This window comes from Lycorma delicatula, chromosome 6, assembly GCF_047948215.1.
Source record: "Lycorma delicatula isolate Av1 chromosome 6, ASM4794821v1, whole genome shotgun sequence".
NCBI lineage: Eukaryota > Metazoa > Arthropoda > Insecta > Hemiptera > Fulgoridae > Lycorma > Lycorma delicatula.
In genome coordinates, this window is record NC_134460.1 from 103,273,108 (window position 1) to 103,292,305 (window position 19,198).

The 19,198-nt window shown below is 26.0% G+C and overlaps 1 protein-coding gene across 15 annotated transcripts in view; it reads left to right on the forward strand.

Moving 5' to 3' along the window:
• Dscam1 (Down syndrome cell adhesion molecule 1) overlaps positions 1-19,198 on the forward strand; it is a 607,521-nt gene that overhangs the window by 299,547 nt on the left and 288,776 nt on the right. For 10 of the 15 annotated variants that reach the window (XR_012756684.1, XM_075368245.1, XM_075368248.1 and 7 more), the window contains one exon: positions 14,652-14,828. The exons of 2 other annotated variants lie outside the window; for them this stretch is intronic. Coding sequence is in view for 12 of the 13 variants with exons in the window: in XM_075368245.1 (XP_075224360.1) it covers positions 14,652-14,828 (177 nt within the window). In the remaining variant the exon portion in view is untranslated. Of the gene's footprint in view, positions 1-4,278; positions 4,441-14,651; positions 14,829-15,609; positions 15,784-19,198 lie in introns of all 15 variants that reach the window. 3 more of the 15 variants (XM_075368237.1, XM_075368252.1, XM_075368244.1) reach the window with 2 other exon arrangements.

Consider the following 19,198-nt stretch of genomic DNA (forward strand, 5'->3'; position numbering starts at 1 on the left):
AAATAGTCTCCTATTTATAACATAAGTGGTTGTGTTTTCTGTCTGTTGATTCAAGAATAGCATCATTTATTTTTTTTCAAATGACATTAGATGCATAACAATTTCAAAAAATTAAAAATCTTAAAAGTAAAATGGTGGTATTTATGAAACTGCTATTGTTATTTTGAGTTAGAGATGCATGTTTGGAAATTGAATGATTTTCTTCTTCAAAATGAATTTTTTTTTCTACAGGCTTGTTAACATAATTCATTGGAGATTGGCTTAGTTATGTTAATTTTTAACACCCTACCTGTTTTTTTTTTAATGTATTTAACCCGTTTAAAGTCAGAATAAACCTATATAATAGTAGTTAACAAAATCAAAATCAGGTAAGCTCTCATGTGGATAATTTTGTCATATTCAAGATTAGATTTATATGAATTTATTTGTCTTTATTTGTACCCTAACCTTTTCTGTGATATATTGAGTATCAGCAGGCCCATGTTTTTTCCATTATTTCCTTCCATCTTGATTTGGGTGTCTTTCTCGGTTTCTTATCTGTGCTATTTCAATTTATTCTTGCAATTTTCTACTTGTAGAACCTACCTTGATGATTCTTCTAATATGCATTGTTCCAGCGCCCACACACGCATGTGAGCATGCATACACACACATAATATATATATATATATATATATATATATATATTTATTTTTTTAAATTAATTTCTATAAGTAGTTATTAATAAGATTAATGACTTCTATGCCACTGTTATATTATGACTCAAGCTTGTTTTACAGCTGGTAACTGCTGCTTTTATATATATAAAAGCATATATTATTATTTCCAATTATTCTCCTTTAAGAGAGCACGTGAATTTGAGCCAATCATGGCTTTACTTCCTTCTCTTTTCTTTTCTTCCCAAAACCTTCTCATCACATTCACTACGTTTCTTTTTCCTCACCTCTCTCCATCGTCTTCCTATTGTTTCTCATTTTTGCTCTATATATTCTTGTATATAGGATAGGATAGGACAAAATATTCTATATATCTTTATAATTTTTAACTACTTTTTATCTGAGTATTTACAGTAAGTGTTGTGTTTTATATAGTACAGCAGTATGTAAAAATAATGTGGAATTCAGTTATTCATATTTATATTAATTAGAATAATTTCTGTAATATGATCAAACAGCCATAACAGTTTACTCATAAAAATAAAGAAATGACTTTGAAGAAATGCTTATATATGATATTGTATTTGTATAGCAGATAGCTGATATATTGCAAGTGTTCTGTCATACAAATAAATATTGAATTACTTATGCTTCTGGCATTTTAAAGAAGTAACTGAAGTTTAAGACACTTTATAATTTATGTTAAGTCATTCTTTCTGTCGTTCTTTTTTTTCTTTCATTCTTATTTATTCTTTTCTATTATTATTATTTTCTTATACTTTTTCATTGTTTTTACTACGAACCATTTCTGATGTAAATTTCTTAATGAAGTGTGAAGTATGACATTGTATAGCATAGCAGTATATAGATTGATTGTCTATTGGTTATACTGCAATAAATGTACATATTTTAAGTTTTTTAATTTTTTTTCTAAGTAAGAAATTCTATAAATGTATATTTTATGTATAACTTATTTATTCTATTTATACAATTCTGTTTATTTTTAATGTTTTGTTATTTCTTTGCTGCTCTAATTTCAATATGATAATGAATACCAGTTTTAACACATCATTAATTTTCTCTCTCCTGTGTTGTTTACTTTCTTTCTTTTGTATCATATGAAGAAGAGACTTATTTTAACTTTTTTTTACATACAGAAATAAAATGTGTTAAAATATTTATTTATTTTTTATTTTTTTTCTTTGTAATGATAATTTACTATAAATGCCTAAAGGATTGATTTTTAGGATATTTCACTTATGAAATGTGTACTGTATATAAAATGTCAGCTGGACCGGGATTTGAACTGAAAACCTTATAAATGTAGGGTAATGAGGCAATTGTACAGTCACCTTACCATTAAGGTCAAACTTTAAAATTTATTTATTCTTGAAATTTATGTTTAAAATACTATAAATTCAAGTACTGTGAAAGGATTAATTATATGTAAAAAGTGCAAGTTTACAAAAATAATCTGAAGTGCTGAATGTTAAGAGTAATTTTTTCCCTCTCAACTACTGCCTGCTTACCTCATGCTTTTTTTTAATATATTATATATTCTTATATACTTTAACATTAACATGGCCCTAACAAAGATTAGGTAAACATTTGGTACAGATAAGTTAGATATAGGAGACCAGAGATTTGTTGAGTTAATCTGGTCATCAAAGAAGCCTCATGATAAGAAACTGATTGGAAATTCGACCTTTTGCGCCTGAACCAACAACAGTGTTTGTTTACTTCTTCTTCTGATGCTCTACTGCACATTTTGGGCACATATCTGTTATGGTTGTATGACTTGATCCTTCCAATTTTACCTTAAATGCTTTAAATGTCTGCATCCAGTTTGATAACATTTATATGTTTAATTCAGTAACAATTTTTTTTACATGATAGTCCAGTTTCCTGAATAATTCTTTGTAACCTTATTTAAATGAAAAATGTTACTAATTTCTTATTTCTAATTTTTGCATATTGTCTACCAAAGGGTGCCCTATCGCATATCTTAAAAAACACATCTCTGTTATCTGAGTTCTTTTATTTTGCTTAGCAGACACTAAATCTTCACTTTGTGTAGATAAGTAGAAGTTGATCCTACCCAGTAAAACCTTACTATGGATTTTTTAGAAGTTTTATAGAATCTCTACAAAAATCAGGAGATAGGGGTAAGAGTATGAGAGATGAAGAAAAGAGACTGATTCAGAAATAAGAGATTCAAACCTAGCTCCATTACTTTTCAACCTGTTTATAGAAGAAATATATAGGAGTGAAAGAAGAATTTGACTGTGAAGTGACTACCCAAGGAAAAAAATTGAAATGTGGAGTTCATCGATAACATTGTTCTTTTGGTTGAAACCAAAAATAATTTAGAAGAAATTCTGAATGACATGGAATTAATGCTAGGAGAGAAATTAAATTTGAAAATAAAGCTAATGAAATGACATAAAGCAGAATAATGAAGAATTAAACATTATGATATGCAAATATAGTACATATTGAAAGTTATAAGATTTTTCTGTTTAGAGAGTAAACTAAAAAAGATGGATGAAGTTTTAAAGTAGATGTTAAAAGCATAAGAAAAAAAAGATTTTAGTGAAAGAAAATCTGCCTAGTATCAAATATAGAAATTACAAAGAAATTCTTGAACTGATTTATGTAGTAAGAAGCCAAGATTTGTATCAACAACACCAGTTTTTATTTCAAACATTACAATGATTTGGGGAGATTTCATTAAATATACTTTGTCATTCATTAGTATTTATTTCAGTTTTATTTCTCTAGTAATGTGTGTATTGTATATATTTTTATATTGTGTGATGTATATATTTTTTTAATAGCATTAAATACACAATTGTACAATTAAATTCTCATCTTAAGCCTATTTATTAACACTCTCTTTTTTGAAATGTTAGATTTTTCTGTTTGAAATTTTTAATTTTCAGAATGTTTCAAATGCATTCTGACTAATCGGTGAGTTTTGATCTGTACAGTTTTATTAGTTACATGTATATCTCATTTAATAAGAAGTTTAAAGAACCTTATTTTATAGCAAACATAAAAAATGCTGCCCTTAACATCTAATTATTTATTTATTGACGTACACATAGAGTAATTTAATATTACTCTGAAGATGTTCTGTGATTTTATTATTTAATTTTCTTTTTCTTTAAACAGAGTAAACTGTTACAGCTGTTCTCTATGGCTATTATTAGCTAGCTACCTGTGAATTTTTGGTTAAGTATTCTAAAATGGAAGAGAAAATTTGTTTCTATTAATGTAGTTTTTCTTTCAGATTTAACTGTATTCCACTTTTAGATTTATTTATTTATTATTATTATTTCGGTTTAATGTGTGTGTTATTTTGTTTACTGATACTTATCACAAATTATATTTTATTTTGTTTTTAGTAAATACTATAATTTTTTGTATTATTTTTATCTATTTACTGGTGGTTGTATGAAATAATTCATTTAGCATACAAAAATAATAATTATTATTTATTTATAACATTTGTTTTTATTGTTGTTGATTTCATGTTGTATAAATGCTACGTTACCATTTAAGGCTTAAAGTAAATATTGTTTCATTTACAGCCCAATATTAAGTTATTATCTATTTTCAGTTGTATCTCAGTCTTATGAAACAGATGTCAACAAGGAGTATGCCATCCGTGGTAATGCAGCTGTTTTAAAATGTCAGATACCTTCATTTGTAGCAGATTTTGTTTCTGCTATTTCTTGGCATACTGATCAGGGTGATGAATTCTATCCAGGAACTGATTTTGGTACTTTACCAAATAATTAATTTTCTTTTGTGATTATTCTGTAGGATAGAAATGTTTCTAATTGAATTAACCGCAATTTAATTTTAAGATTTTGTTATAATTTAAGATTAAATTAATTTCATTTTCAATTAAATAAAAGTTTTATTATAATAATACTATATTCATTTTTACCATAATACAATTCAGATATTTTGAGGGATAATTACATGATTTTTTGTAAATATCTTTAAATTGTAAAATTAGATCATTTTTAATATATATGAAAAAAGTTTTCAGTTTGACCTGTACTATGTTTAATGTGTTCAAGCATTATTTTTGCACTGTGTTGATTATTTTTTCATTTTATATTGGAAATTCATTTCTTTAATGATCACTGCGTATTATTGGATTGTTTTAGAATAATGATATACCTTCTGAAGTCATTCTGATTTTAAATGTTTTCATATGAAAATTCAAATGTGGTTGAAAGACTTTGATAAAAAAAAAATATTTGTTTTCCTTTGCAGAAAATATTAGCTTTAGTCTCTTCACATAATTTATTTACATTACTTTTTTATTTTTATTAAGATACAAGTTTCTTGTCTTTCCACTTTTTTAGAATAACTTTTCTCATGTGTGCACAATTTTCATAGGCTAGTCCATCAGTTCATATTCTAAATAAAAATCTCTCTTCTCTGTTTAGCCTCTGGAATCACTGTCAGGTATTACTTCAGAGGATGAATGAGGATGATATGTATGAATGTAAATGAAAAGTAGTCTTGTGCAGTCTTAGGTTGACCATTCCTTTGATGTGTGGTTAATTGTGAAAACCAACCACCAAAGAAAACCCACTGGGTTGGTGTAGTGGCAAATGTGTCTTTGCAAATTAACTGATTTCAGAGTTGAGAGTTCTAAGGTTCAAATCTTGGTAAAAGGAGTTACTTTTATATGGATTTGAATACTTGATTGTGGATACCGGTGTTCTTTGATGGTTGGTTTCAATTAACCACACATTTCAGAAATGGTTGACCTAAGACTATACAAGGCTACACTTACACTCATACAATCATCCTCATTCATCCTCTTAAAATATCCTGACGGTGGTACCAGAGACTAAAGAGAAAAAGAAAAAGACAAAAACCCCACCCAAACAACACTGGTATCCATGATCTAGTTTTCAAATCCATATAAAAGTTAAAAGCCTATAAAAGCCTTTACTAGGATTTGAACCTTAGAACTCTTGTCTTCAAAATCAGCTGATTTGCAATAACAAGTTAACCACTAGACCAGCCTGGTGGGTTGTATTCTAAATAAAAAATAAAACCGTAAAGTATTAAAAAAAAAAATCAACTGAAAAATCCATCGTAAAAACTTTAAAGAATAATATATTTCAATCAGTTCTTTTAGTTTTGTCTTTATAATAATAGATGTCAAAGTAAGGGTTTGTAAGTAATTGGTAGAGGATTTAATTTAGCATTAATCTCTAAAAGTAAATAAATATTTAAAAAAGAACTGAAAAAGGGTACAATTATTTTTAGATCTACATTTTTTTGATGAAATCTTTAAATTTTATTTATAATTATTGCTTTGCTATTTATAAACAGGAGTGTGTAAATAACCATTTACAAAAGTTTGTTGAATATTGTATATAAATGTTGTTAGAATTATGGGTTTTTCAAATGCTGTTTCAAAGATTTCTTTTCATTTTCTGTCTGAAGGAAAGGTCAACTGACCTTTCCTGCTAGAGTGTTTCTGTTCATTTTTAACCTTCTACATTGTGAATTCTCTTCTTTCTTCATTGCAATTTTATTTTGGTATTTCATGGCTTGTTCTTATTCAGTTTGCATTGGTGTTGTGTTCATGGATTATCTGCTCTATAATGTTATTAATTGTTACATGTATCCAAAGTATGTTACTCTGTCGAATTCAAAAATATATAAAATTAAACTCATCCATTGTTGTAATGATATTTATTTTTACATTTTATTATTATTTAAAAACTTATGATCTATTCATGCAGATTGATAAAAAAATTAATTTTACAGTTTTCATTTCATTTTCTTTTGAATTGAGGATTTATAAGTTTTGAAAATCAGTAGTACAGTTTAAACAGACATGCTGACATTTTTTGACTCCTTGGTTAACTTCTAGTCCTCTTTTTTTATTGATATATCATTCCAAAAATATGTCTTACTTTACATATAGAATGTAAATTAAGACATCCTTAAATGTAATTCAAAAATCTTAATTATTTGGAGATTTTTTTATAGCATTTTTATTACACTCCTAAGAATGGATTTTTTCTTAGTTCCAATTTTGTGTTGTACAGAAAATATTTATGTATCTATTAATTACTAAGTATATGTAGATGTCTAATACACCAAAATATTTTTCGATATTGACAAATGAATGAATAGAAAGAAGTTGGGCCTGCTTACAATATGTACATGACATACAATATGTACTATGGGAGGAACACAACGTGGCAGGTTAAATATTGTAATAACTCTATAATCATTTTTGCCAAAAGTTTGAAAAATTCAGAAAATTAGGTATTTAAAGATAAATTTTGAAACAAGAGGATTATAGTTTTTGATAATCTGTATGTAAAGACCTTATTTATACATATGTTATACAAACTTTTACTTTTATGTACTTGAAATTTTATTGTGGTTATTCAAATAGAAACACTTATTTTCATCACTCACTCATTCTAAAAAATTGTTTTTGTTTCTGTTATTATAAAAAAAAAAATAATAATATCTCCACAGTTACAGTATTAATCCTACTGATACATTTAGTTTTTCATCCTTTTTATATCGATCTGACCCATTATGTTTGTATTATGTTTTTAATTAATTTTAATGTTGTTTCAGATCCTCTGCTTATTTATTTTGTGTATTTTTTTTTAGATGTGTATCAAAATCCTTTAAAAATAAAATTATTATTGATTTCTATTTACATTTTTATTATCTTTATAAATACATTTATGGAACCACTTCTATCAGAAAATCAAAGATAATAATTAATTTTATCATCAATGGGTAAAGATATCCCTTAGTTTGTTTAACATTTTATGTAATCTAAAAATACTTCTTGTTGAGTGATCATTTTTACTGTATAAATTTAAATTTTGCTAATTTTTTATTTTTTAATAATATAAATATTAGAGAAATTTATTGCTCGAGTAGTTATTTTTTAAATGTAAATTTATTTATTATTTCTTAAAAGAGTAGAGATTCTTTGCCCACCATTTTATTATACTTTTAAATTAACATTTATTACATCGTCTTACATTGTTTTGTCGATAACCCTAAAAGTTATGTGAATTTTTAATGTTATCCCTTCAGGTACTTTTATATTTACTTGAATTTAATAAACCGATGGATGGTTTTTATCATATGTTGGTATTGTATCATTTATTATTATGAAGTGAAGATCATTGTTAATTTGTAAGAGTTTGTTTTTATTTACAATCAGTAGGTGTTTTTTTATTGAATTATATTTATAGAAAATGGTTTATAAAATATTTGTTTCAACATTAGTTCCTGTTCTGCATATCTATCAAAATACCAATATTATTCATTCGTTTCATTTAAAGACATTTTAAATTTTATATAAACCATCAATATTTACACAAAATACTGTGGAACTGGTGAGATGTTTATACAAAATTTATTAATATGATTATAATATTTTAAGAGTTAGAAAACATATTCAGGTTTGTCTTAATTTATGACCATCAGCCTGAGAGCTGTTTTAATCTGTGATTTATGGATGCACTGTTATCATTGACTTCTGTTGTCTATGTCTAATAGGCATAGACTTCTACTGTATGTCTAAGTCTAGTCAATACTAGAGACAGCATTGTTCAATTGTTTACAAAAAATGTGAAGAGTTCCTTTCTTCACATACTGACAGATGTTTGGTACAAGTATATTATATATATGCTTCAAATTAATTACCTCCCCTGTAATTAATACAGTTGTTATTAACATATAGTTATTTTTTTCTTTAAATAGTTCTTGATGAAATTTGATGCAATATTTTATTTTGTATTTATGCTTTATTAATTTATTTTTAAAGGATTTTGATTGGCGTATAATTTGATTGTAATATTCATTTCAGTAATGTTTATTTTCAATGTCATAAAATATTATTTAAAATCAATTTTTGTGATCTATTTGGGTAACAGTTGTTGAACAGTATTACCAAAGTGAAGTAAATAATGAGTATGTAATACGCGGCAATGCAGCAGTATTAAAGTGTAGTATTCCATCATTCGTTGCTGATTTCGTTACGGTTGTTAATTGGCAGGATGATTCAGGAAATACGTTCGGCACTGATATTTCTTCATCACAGTATGGTACTTGATAAGTGTTTGTATGACATTTTTCTTAATTTTTTTTCAAAATACCTTAACCTGTATTATTGGAAAATTATAGAACAGAAATTAATTAATTTTAAAAAAATAATAATTTTTTGATTTAGATGTGGAATTTTTGTTCATTGAGTCCAGCTACATTAACATGGGCCATCATTGAGATGGGTTGTTTTAAGTAATCGCACACTGTTTGTTAGCATTCTACATAAATTATATGAAGTGTGACTATTAAATAACAAGACTAATGCTGCTACAGAAGAACTGTGGATGCGCCAAATTAGTATGACCAACAGCTGTGTAGCGTGAAGCCTACAGTGGAAGGTTTTTTTGATATGGAAGGTCACCCTTCCACGTCAAAAACTGATAAAAATATTGAAAAAAATTGGTAATCTGATCTGATCTGACCATTGGTTAACTATTCTTGTGTTTATTCAAAGTCTAACTCCATGAAAAATGCCTAACTCCATGAAAAAATAAGAAAAAACGACCCAAACTGTGGAAAAACAAGTCATGGGTTCTTCATCAGGACAACACACCGGCTCACGCTGCATTTTCTGTCAAGACATTTCTAGCTAAGTATAACATCCCAATGTTAGACCATCCCCCTCGCCTGGCACCATGTGACTTTTATCTGTTCCCCAAGGTCAAATCTGCATTAAAAGGAACAAGATTTCAGACCATTGAAGCTGTAAAAGAAAGAGCAGCACACATTATGAAAGAGCTCACAGAAGAAGATCTCCAGCACTGTTTCAAACAATGGAAAATTTGCATTGAGTGTTGTAGGGATACAGGGTGGTATATATTGAAGGGACTAATAACTAAATATGTATAAATTTATAATAAAATATTTTATAGCATTAGTCTCGTTATTTAATAGCCACACCTTGTATATGTAGAATATAACAGAGCAATATTTTATACTTTTAGCAAAAGAAGATAACAGAAACTGAATTATTTTAACACTTAATATTACAATTAATTGTAATACTTAATTTTTTTTAAATCGTATAGTGATGGAAGATGTTGATTAGTTTTTCAGTTTGGATGGACACTTTGGTTTTTTATTTTCTCTATGTATATGTAATGAATATGGGAAACTGGTACATTTCAAAAGTTCGCTTAGATCTAGGCACTGTATGTTCTTATATTACTTTACAACAAGTTATTCTATTTTATTCAGTTAAATTATATTTTTAATTAGATTAATTTTTATGGTATGATTAGAATTCTGTAGATAAATTTCTGTGTATCATGCATGTTTGTTTTATTTTTTTTTAACTAGTCAGCATAAAAAATATATGCTTGTTTTATAAATAAATAAAAATAAACAAAGTAAAATTTAAAAAAAAAAACTCTTATGATTTCAGTAAATTGTTTCTGTTTTTCTAAGGCGGCTAAAACTGTATACGATTTAAAATATTGCATAATCAGTGAGAGTGCTTGTTGTTTGTTTTATCTGTGTAATCTGTCTTAGAGTTTAGTGTAAGAAATTACATTTTGTTATAGTGATCATTTTATATAAACTGAAAAATTTCATTTTAAGCTATCAAATGTATATTTTTATCAATATACCTATATTTTAAGTAATTTAAAAATACAATCTACTCTGTTTTATTGATTATCTATTTAAATATTAAAAAATTAACTGTCAAATATAGCAATTAAATAGAACTCTGCAGTTTAGAGATATCTTTCAGTCCTTACATTATCTTCAGTTTTGATTTTTATTATTATAAAACAGTATTAAAGAAATTAAATATAAATTAGCAGTGCTGATTTTTAATTAAAAAATGGGGGAGAGAAAGAAATAAAAATTTATAATTTTTGTTAATTTTTATTATATAAATAATAAATCATTGGAAAAATTGTTGGGTTTTCAAAATATATAGCCCCAGTAATATTTGTAAACATACACAATGATGATTAAAAAAAACTGAAATGTTTTTAAGCATTTCTAAAAAATTGACATTTAAAATGGAGGTTTAAAAGTTCTTTACATATCTTAAATGGTTTTGATACATGATTTGTTTGTGGCTGTGCAAATAATAAAATGGTTTTAAATCTCCAGCTACATCCATTTGGTCATTTCTGGCATAAGCATCACAATGGATCACAATAAAAGCATCACAATAATACGTTGTTCTTTTTAAATCTTGTCAAAAATTGTTTGTTGCTTGTTTTTACACCATTTTCTTAATGTATATCCAGTGTAAAAGTGCGCTGCAATAATGTTGGACTTCAAAAAAGCCAAAAGATAGACACATGGAGTTTCTGTATGGAAAACAGACTCTTAAAACTTTAGGTATTGAAAAGTTGATATGGGCTGATGCACCATCCTGAATGAAAATAATACAGGGAACTCTTTCTCTCTCAGTATCTTTAGGAAAAACCGTACCTTTCCAAGATGACTACATAAATGATTTCTGTAATACTATTCTCCATTAAGAAGAAGATTCTGTAACTTTATCTTGCAGTAAGTAACTCATGCCACAGTTTTACTTTTAAAGAATCCCAAACGTTCTCATGAATTATTTTCAGTTGTTAGATCCCAGATTTCTTTCTTCTGGTAGCAATATTTCCATTGTTTGAAAAGTGGTTTCATCTATGCTTAAATCCAGTGTTTAAAAAAGTGCATAAAATACAAATTCAGGGAATTTTGATCTGTCTAACTTTGTATGCATGCAGATGCAAATGCTTATGGAAAACATTTTAATTTGTAATTTTTAGAATGTTTAACTCTAAAATCTGACAAATAATAAATTTAATGGACTTCTGATGTAAGATAAGTATATTTGTCATTAGATGTTTTTGTTGGCCTAGAGAATAGTGCTGTTTATATTTCCCATTTCATGCAGCTATTAAAGCCATTAATAACGAGGTAAATTTTAAAGATTTACCACGGTCAAGAAATGTTCATAAAACATTGCATTATCCAGATCATACAAATTCTTAACTAAGTCAACAATCATGATCTAACACTCATGATCTTACCTGCTCTTAAAAAATTGTCACAATTCGCACAAATTTTTGCTTAAAATTTTGTTGATATAAAATAAAAAAAATAGTAATACAGGTAATAAATTTATTTATGGTAAATTATTTCTGGCTGAAAATTTAATAACAAAATTAACATCTTTTTCTATAGGGATTAAATTAATTTTTGATTACTACTAAATTTTTAACAGTTTAAATCTAACATTAATGAAGCCCTTCTTTTCTTTGACATTGATATGTTAGTTTTGTTTGTTATGTGATAGTTTTGTAATCCTGTCTGTTAAAACTAATTAGCTGATTTTGTGTTTTATTTTCTTTTAACATCTAAAAGTTGCAAGTAACTTAACAATAAATTCATCAATAATTTTCCAGGAGTTTTTATGACCTAAATATTTATCATCTCAATATGCTAATATTATTTGTTATTCATTTTTTCTTTTATTAATTCTGTTTAGTTTATAGTATTTATATTTTTATGTAATAAATGTGCTTTTAAAATTACAATTTTCTATTCCAAAATATGTTTTGTAAGTTGGTTATATGATGGCTAGCTAATCTTTAGTCAACCACTTTAAAAGTACAAACATTCATTTTGATATATATGTACATAGAGTATAATTAGATTTGTTTTACTGCATTTGAAATTTGTGTTTCTGATTAAATATTATTTTCACTATACATCTTTTTCTTCATAAAATGTTTCCCCGTTTTATACTTATTATCTTCATTTTTTTAAAAAATAAGATATATTCAACGTCAGAGAATTTTGTTTAATCTACAGTTTAATCTTTTTCTCATTCTTGACAAAAGATGTTTCTGATCCTTTTAATCAAAAGTTTGTTAAGTCCAATTAGTATTATTTCTGATAACAATCAAAAGTTTGTTACATCCAATTAGTATTATTTCTGATAACTTGACCAAAATTTTGATAACTAAATTTTTATAATAAAGCTTAAGTTTTTTGGCTGGACTCCCAAATATTAAAAATTAGTAGCGTAGGAGAACTTTTTTAAACTTATACTTTATGTGGCAAACACTACGGTGGCAGATTCTTCTGTAAGTTAAATATTTTTATAGAGAAAATGTTTTGTTAAATTCACATTTATATTTTGAGTAAAATCTAACTTAATAATATAAATAAGGATGCAAGCTAGTTTTAGTTAAAGTTTAGGAAATAATGTTTTCATATCATTTGTATATACTCATATATAAAAATACAATTTTTTATATTGCAAAAGCAGTATTTTAAATAATTACAGGTTAATGTATTTTGGATAAAAATAAGTAAACTATATGAATGCATTGAAGAAAGAATGTTTGATTGTATTTTTTGAAAATTAATTATCCTTTTTATTAATTCCTTTTCCCAACTACTTCTTTCTTGTTCCTTAAAGTTGTTAACCAGTACTACGAAGCTGAAGTCGTGTCAGAATATGTTATTCGTGGGAATACTGCAGTGCTCAAATGTAATATACCTTCATTTGTTGCGGATTTTGTTAGAGTTGAAGCATGGGTATCTACTGATAAGGCTGTTTATCTTCCATCAAATGATTATGGTAGTTCTGTAGTAATATTATTATTTTATAATTATTTTACTGGAATTAATCTTTTTAAGTTTCATATTATTCCTCTACTGTTAAATTATATTTTAAATTCTGTTAATGTAATCCACCTAGTACAAAATATTGAGATAAGACATATCTTAATTTTATCATGAAAGTACTACTTTTGCGGGATCCCGCATCCTCAGTCACGATTTAATTATTTAATTTAACTCTTATCTCATTATTCTGTACCGGATGGTTTATATTAATAGCATTTAAAAATATAAAATATTATTTTATAATTTATATTTATTTTTTACTTAGTATGTTTGCATTGGGTGATTGATTGATTTTTTTTTATTAATTTTTTTTGTTATCTCTCAGGCTCCTTTCATTAACCTTCATTATCAGTTCCATCTGTCGTTTTGTTTTTCAGTTTTTATAAACCATTTAATGATTAAATGAAAATATATTAAATAGAAATATTTTATTCAGTAGTATAATCCATACTTTTTGGCTTTTTGGGGGTTGCAACTACAACTAAAGGCATGAAAAGGATTAATCTAACCTAACATCCCCCCCACCGTTTTAATTTCAGTTTTAGTTTTTGTGGTCATGGAATTAAATTTTAACAAATTGATTATGACATTATTTAGAGACTATGATTTTAGTGTCACCTAGAGTTTAGTTCTATATTGTCAATTGTCTCTTTTGAAAATTTATCAAGTAAATTATTAGATTTGTTTTCATTTGATGTTACCTTGATACAAGCAGTTTATTTATTTCACTTCTGTTTTTAGTATTTAGACTATAAAATTATTCTACATAAAAATTATTCTATTTAATGAATGCCAGTTGAATTTTTCTTTAATTTGTATTAAATCAAATTATTTAATAGTTTAATATATTAATTTATTTTTATTTTTCCTTCATTTCCCATTACATGTATAGTCACAAACAACTTATAAAATTTTATTTCTGCTGTAGTTAATGACCAGTGTTTCCTGAAGTACTTTTATTTAATTTATTTATTTTGTCTGGACCCATTTAGTTATTTTTAAATTTAGTTTTTACATTAAGGACTTAGAATCTTTCAAGAATAGGCACATACATAAAAATTGTTTTTTGCTTCTTATTAATGCATTCATCCTGATCCTTCCTATTCACATATACATTCATATTTATTCTTTTTCAGTAGAAGGTATTTAAACGAATTGCAGCAATAATAATAAATTAGTGTTTCTTAGTTTCAGGTAGCAGATCTAGATTAAATATATTTTTTGTTAATTTTTATCATAATTATTTTTCAGTTGTTAATCAATTTTATGAAGCTGAAATATTAACAGAATATGTAATTCGTGGTAATACAGCTGTTTTAAAATGTAGTATACCGTCATTTGTTGCTGATTTTGTACAAGTTGAGTCATGGTTAGACAATGCAGGCACTGTCTATCATCCTTCAACTGCCAGTTCAAAGACCGATTATGGTAATAGTTGAAAATAAAAGATACTCATAAAAAGTAAATTTTATGGTGATGAATGGTGGTGAATATGATGTATGTGTTTTAAAGATAACTTTACTATTCTTCTTTCATTCATGCTAAAATAATACTTATATCAATTAAGGTTTTTTTATTATATGATTTAAACCCATTTTTCTAAATTTAACTTAAGGAAAATGAATTTGTATTATTTAACAGAAATTTTTCTGTATTATTTAATATTAGATTATTTTAGTGAGATAAGTGTGTATCAATTTACATTTAAAACTACATCGGTTGAAGAAAAGAGAGAAGATAACTTTTAAATTGTAAAATTATTCATAATACTACTTTAAATATATTGCGAGTTTTGCTTAAAAGTTAAACAGTTTCACTCACCTAATTAAATATTTTACATGTGGCAAGTGATGTATGTTAAATTATTCTACTTTAGAGATTGTACAGATTATATGGTAAAGTTATCTAAAACCAAAGTTTTGTGTTTGTTATCCCTTCCTAAATGTTTTTGGCTCAATCACCATGACAGTGTTAGATTTTGATTTTCAGAGATGGCAGTCACCAGAAGTTTAATGAAATCTTATTTTCAGGTGCAGAATTATTCATAAACTAATCTTTATATTTCCTTTTTTTTGTTCTTGTTTAATTAATTTACTTTTAACAATTACTGAACATTAATTTTACAGCAATCTTGGTTTGTTTTTATATCAAAGATTTTTCTTTTATTAATAAATAATTCAGCATCTACATGCATGTTTTACTTCTACAGTTGTGTCGCAGCTTTATATAACTGAGGCTGAAAACGAGTATGTCATACGTGGTAATAGTGCGGTTATGAAATGTAAAATTCCAAGCTTTGTTGCCGATTTTGTTGCTGTTGAATCATGGATTTCTGATAGTGGTGATACATTTACTGTTAAAAATTCAGCTAACAGTGATTATGGTAAATTGTAAATGGATTCGTTATAGTTAATATTGTGTTTGATGTGTGACATTGTTATTAATCCTGTAATATATTTATTACTGGAACTTTCTTTTCTTTTGTTAAAAATACCATAAAATTCCTTAATTTAATTATCTATTATTTTGTTGACTGTGTATAACATTTTGTAAATTATGATTTTTTAATAAATCTGAAGGAAAAATTTATTTTCTCATGTTTTACTGAACTGTTTGTTTTAATTAAAATATTTACGAACTTAATTATTTAAATATTTAGCTCATAAATTTCTGGTTTATTCATAGCATTTGCATTTTGTTCCTATTTGAACTTAATATTAAGAACATCAGTCTTTAATAATTTAAGAAGTTACTTCATAAAATGTTTCAAGGTCAGCATAAGATTAATCAAAGTGTTCATTACACTATAAAGATCACTGGATAACATCTTTTAGATCATCTGGTCTCAGGTTCAATATCTTGCATGTTTGAGATCATAATAAATAAAATGAACTGAAGTAAATAGGATCCTGTCTTGGATCCTTTAACAAAATGAAATTCAAACATCTAAAATTAAAATATAATGAAAAAATATTTTTTAATTAAAATATAAATATATTTTCAGTATATGAAAATATACTGAAAACATTTATATAATAATAATGACACATTTTCCTTCATAAAAATAATTTTAACCTTATTATTTTTTTCTGAAAGTAGTCTCAAAAGTAAAATCGGGTAATTTTTTATACAATAGCTAAATATGGATTATGTAGTACAGGAGTCCAAAATTTATACTATAAGATTTTAGCACAGCACTTTAAGTGCTGTGTTACAAAAAATCATGGGTCACTAAGTTGGTATAACTGTTTTTTCTCTTGCTTATTATTTTACAGATTGAATTTTGAAACTTGTTTTAATTATTTTCTCTTAACTTACAGCCTCTCATTTGTGGTATTCACCACACTTGTTAATTCATTTAATTTGGAGCATTAGTTAGCCATATTAAGTTAATGTTCTTTCATTAACAAACTAGTTTTTTCTTATAAAACATTTACTAGTTTTCCTTTTGATGTTATTCTTAGTTTCTATGAGCATCCCTTCAGTTTTTAATTTTACTGTTGTGGCCAAAAAACAATTTATGTAATATATTCTTCATTTTAAACCCAAGTATGTATATATATATATTAAACAGTAAATAGATTAAATATAAATTATAAGTTTTTCATTTTTGTAAACTCATTTTTCATATCAGTTTCTTGACAACGTGTTTTGCTTTATTATATTCTATATACTACATTTTTATTTAAAACATAAATCATAAGTGATTTTAATTACTATGATTTTCAGCCACTAATAATAGCCAACAGTTTACAATAAAAAAGACCCAATGTTTTTTTTTTTTTAACTTTGATTAACTTAGGGAAATTAATTAATTAATTGTAACTTTGGTCAGTGGACTTCTTTCTTATCAAGGATACTTGTTACATCTTATTTTTTCAGCTATCTGTTATATATATTGTAATCTTCAATTATCCTTTACTAATTTTTATGTAGTTTAAAGAAACATTAATACAATATTATTTATTAGGATTATTTTATCTTGAAAGAGGCTGTAAAGAGAAATTTAAAACAGTATCTCGTTCAGCTTTTTAAAATAATTTTTTTTATTACATTGCAGTCTTAAAAATGTTTAATATGTTTTTAATTTTTATTTATATAACCTTTTCCAAAAAAATGTAGAAACAAATATTAATAAAAAATACATCCTGCAATATTTTCTGTTATGTTAAAGAAGTCAAAGAAATGAATATTTGTTATGCATAAAGCAACAATTTAATAAATTGAATTCCTCTCTTTTTATAACATTTACCTATTCTTAAAGGATCTGGTTCATCAGTGTCATTTATTATACTCATCTGTTTGTTATTAATTCAATTATTATTTTGTTCCTTTAGTTGTTGCGCAGCCATATGAAGCTGAAGCAGATAATGAATATGTGATAAGAGGTAACAGTGTTGTCATGAAATGTGAAGTTCCTAGTTTTGTTGCTGATTTTGTGTCTGTTACAATGTGGGAAGACAGTGCTGGAAATTCTTATTATCCTAGTCAAGATTATGGTACATGAGCTAGCTTATTGTACATGTTTATTTTAATTTCTTATAATTTATCAGATTTTATTTTATTTTGTTTTACAAATTATTCATTGAACTATGAGAAAGTACTGCAGATTATGTATTGTAAAAATGTTTGGATTAAAATATCTTATAATTTATCTTAAAATTCAGTCATCCTTTTTTACTAATTAATTTTTAAAAAAGAAAAAGTAATAAATAAAACCTTTTTCATTTCTTTTTATTGTGAATGGTACTTATTTATCATTTTATCTGTCTGCAGATAATCTTTCAATTTAAAATCAGTAAAATAATAATAAAATCAACCATAAACTCATTGGTTAAATGAGTAGTAATTATCTAAGTAAAAGGAGATAAAACAGGGAGATTCATGATGTTGAAGTAGCTAAATTCAAATTTAAACTAAAAAATTTGATTTAAACATTTGAATTACCAAATTTCATAGTTTTGAGGTTCAGTTATTTTAATTAATTAAAATTAACTTAAATCCCAGTTATATTTAAGTTTCTTACAAAAATTTTTTATTTTTGAGTAAGTGAATTATATGATAATCTGTAAATCCAGGAAACAGTATTAAGGAACCTTTAATGATAAAGATTTACCTGTTTTGAATAGGCCTCAATTTGTTGATCTCTCACATCAAAAGGCAAAGTTTTACATACTGCCTTTAAAATGTTAATAAATTCTAAATATGGTTACTATAACCATAATATCTTTATATTAATTAATATTTTAATGATAATGCTGATCTCTACGACGGAGAGTGGTAGCATCTTGACCTTTCATCTGGGGGTCCTGGGTTCAAACTCCAGTAAGACGTGGCATTTTTCATTCACTTAAAAATTCCATTTCCACATTCCCACTTACAAGATTCAAAGATTCTGCTTGGAATTAATGAATTAATCTATCAAGCAAAAAAAAAAATTATGTAACAAGGGAATTTTTCACAATCATACCTTTGGAAAGAAGACAAGCTGCTAAACAGTATCTGGTTTTAAGACTAAAGTGATATAATCCCAAACAAATGTAAAGCCATGACAAAAAGTTCCTGAAATATAGTTATTTTTGATAAAATTCCTGGAATCCATTCTTAGAAACTTTCAGATACTTCATTTCATTAGCATTTTTTATTTATTTCTTTTCAGAGTTGATTTCAAGAGGAGGTAATGAATAATTATCAGCTGGTTTCAAGTCAGGAGAATATAATGGATCATCCAAAGATATTATATTATGCCAAGCAAAGAATTTCTTGATAACTGTGGATTTATTTTGCTGGCGACTGTT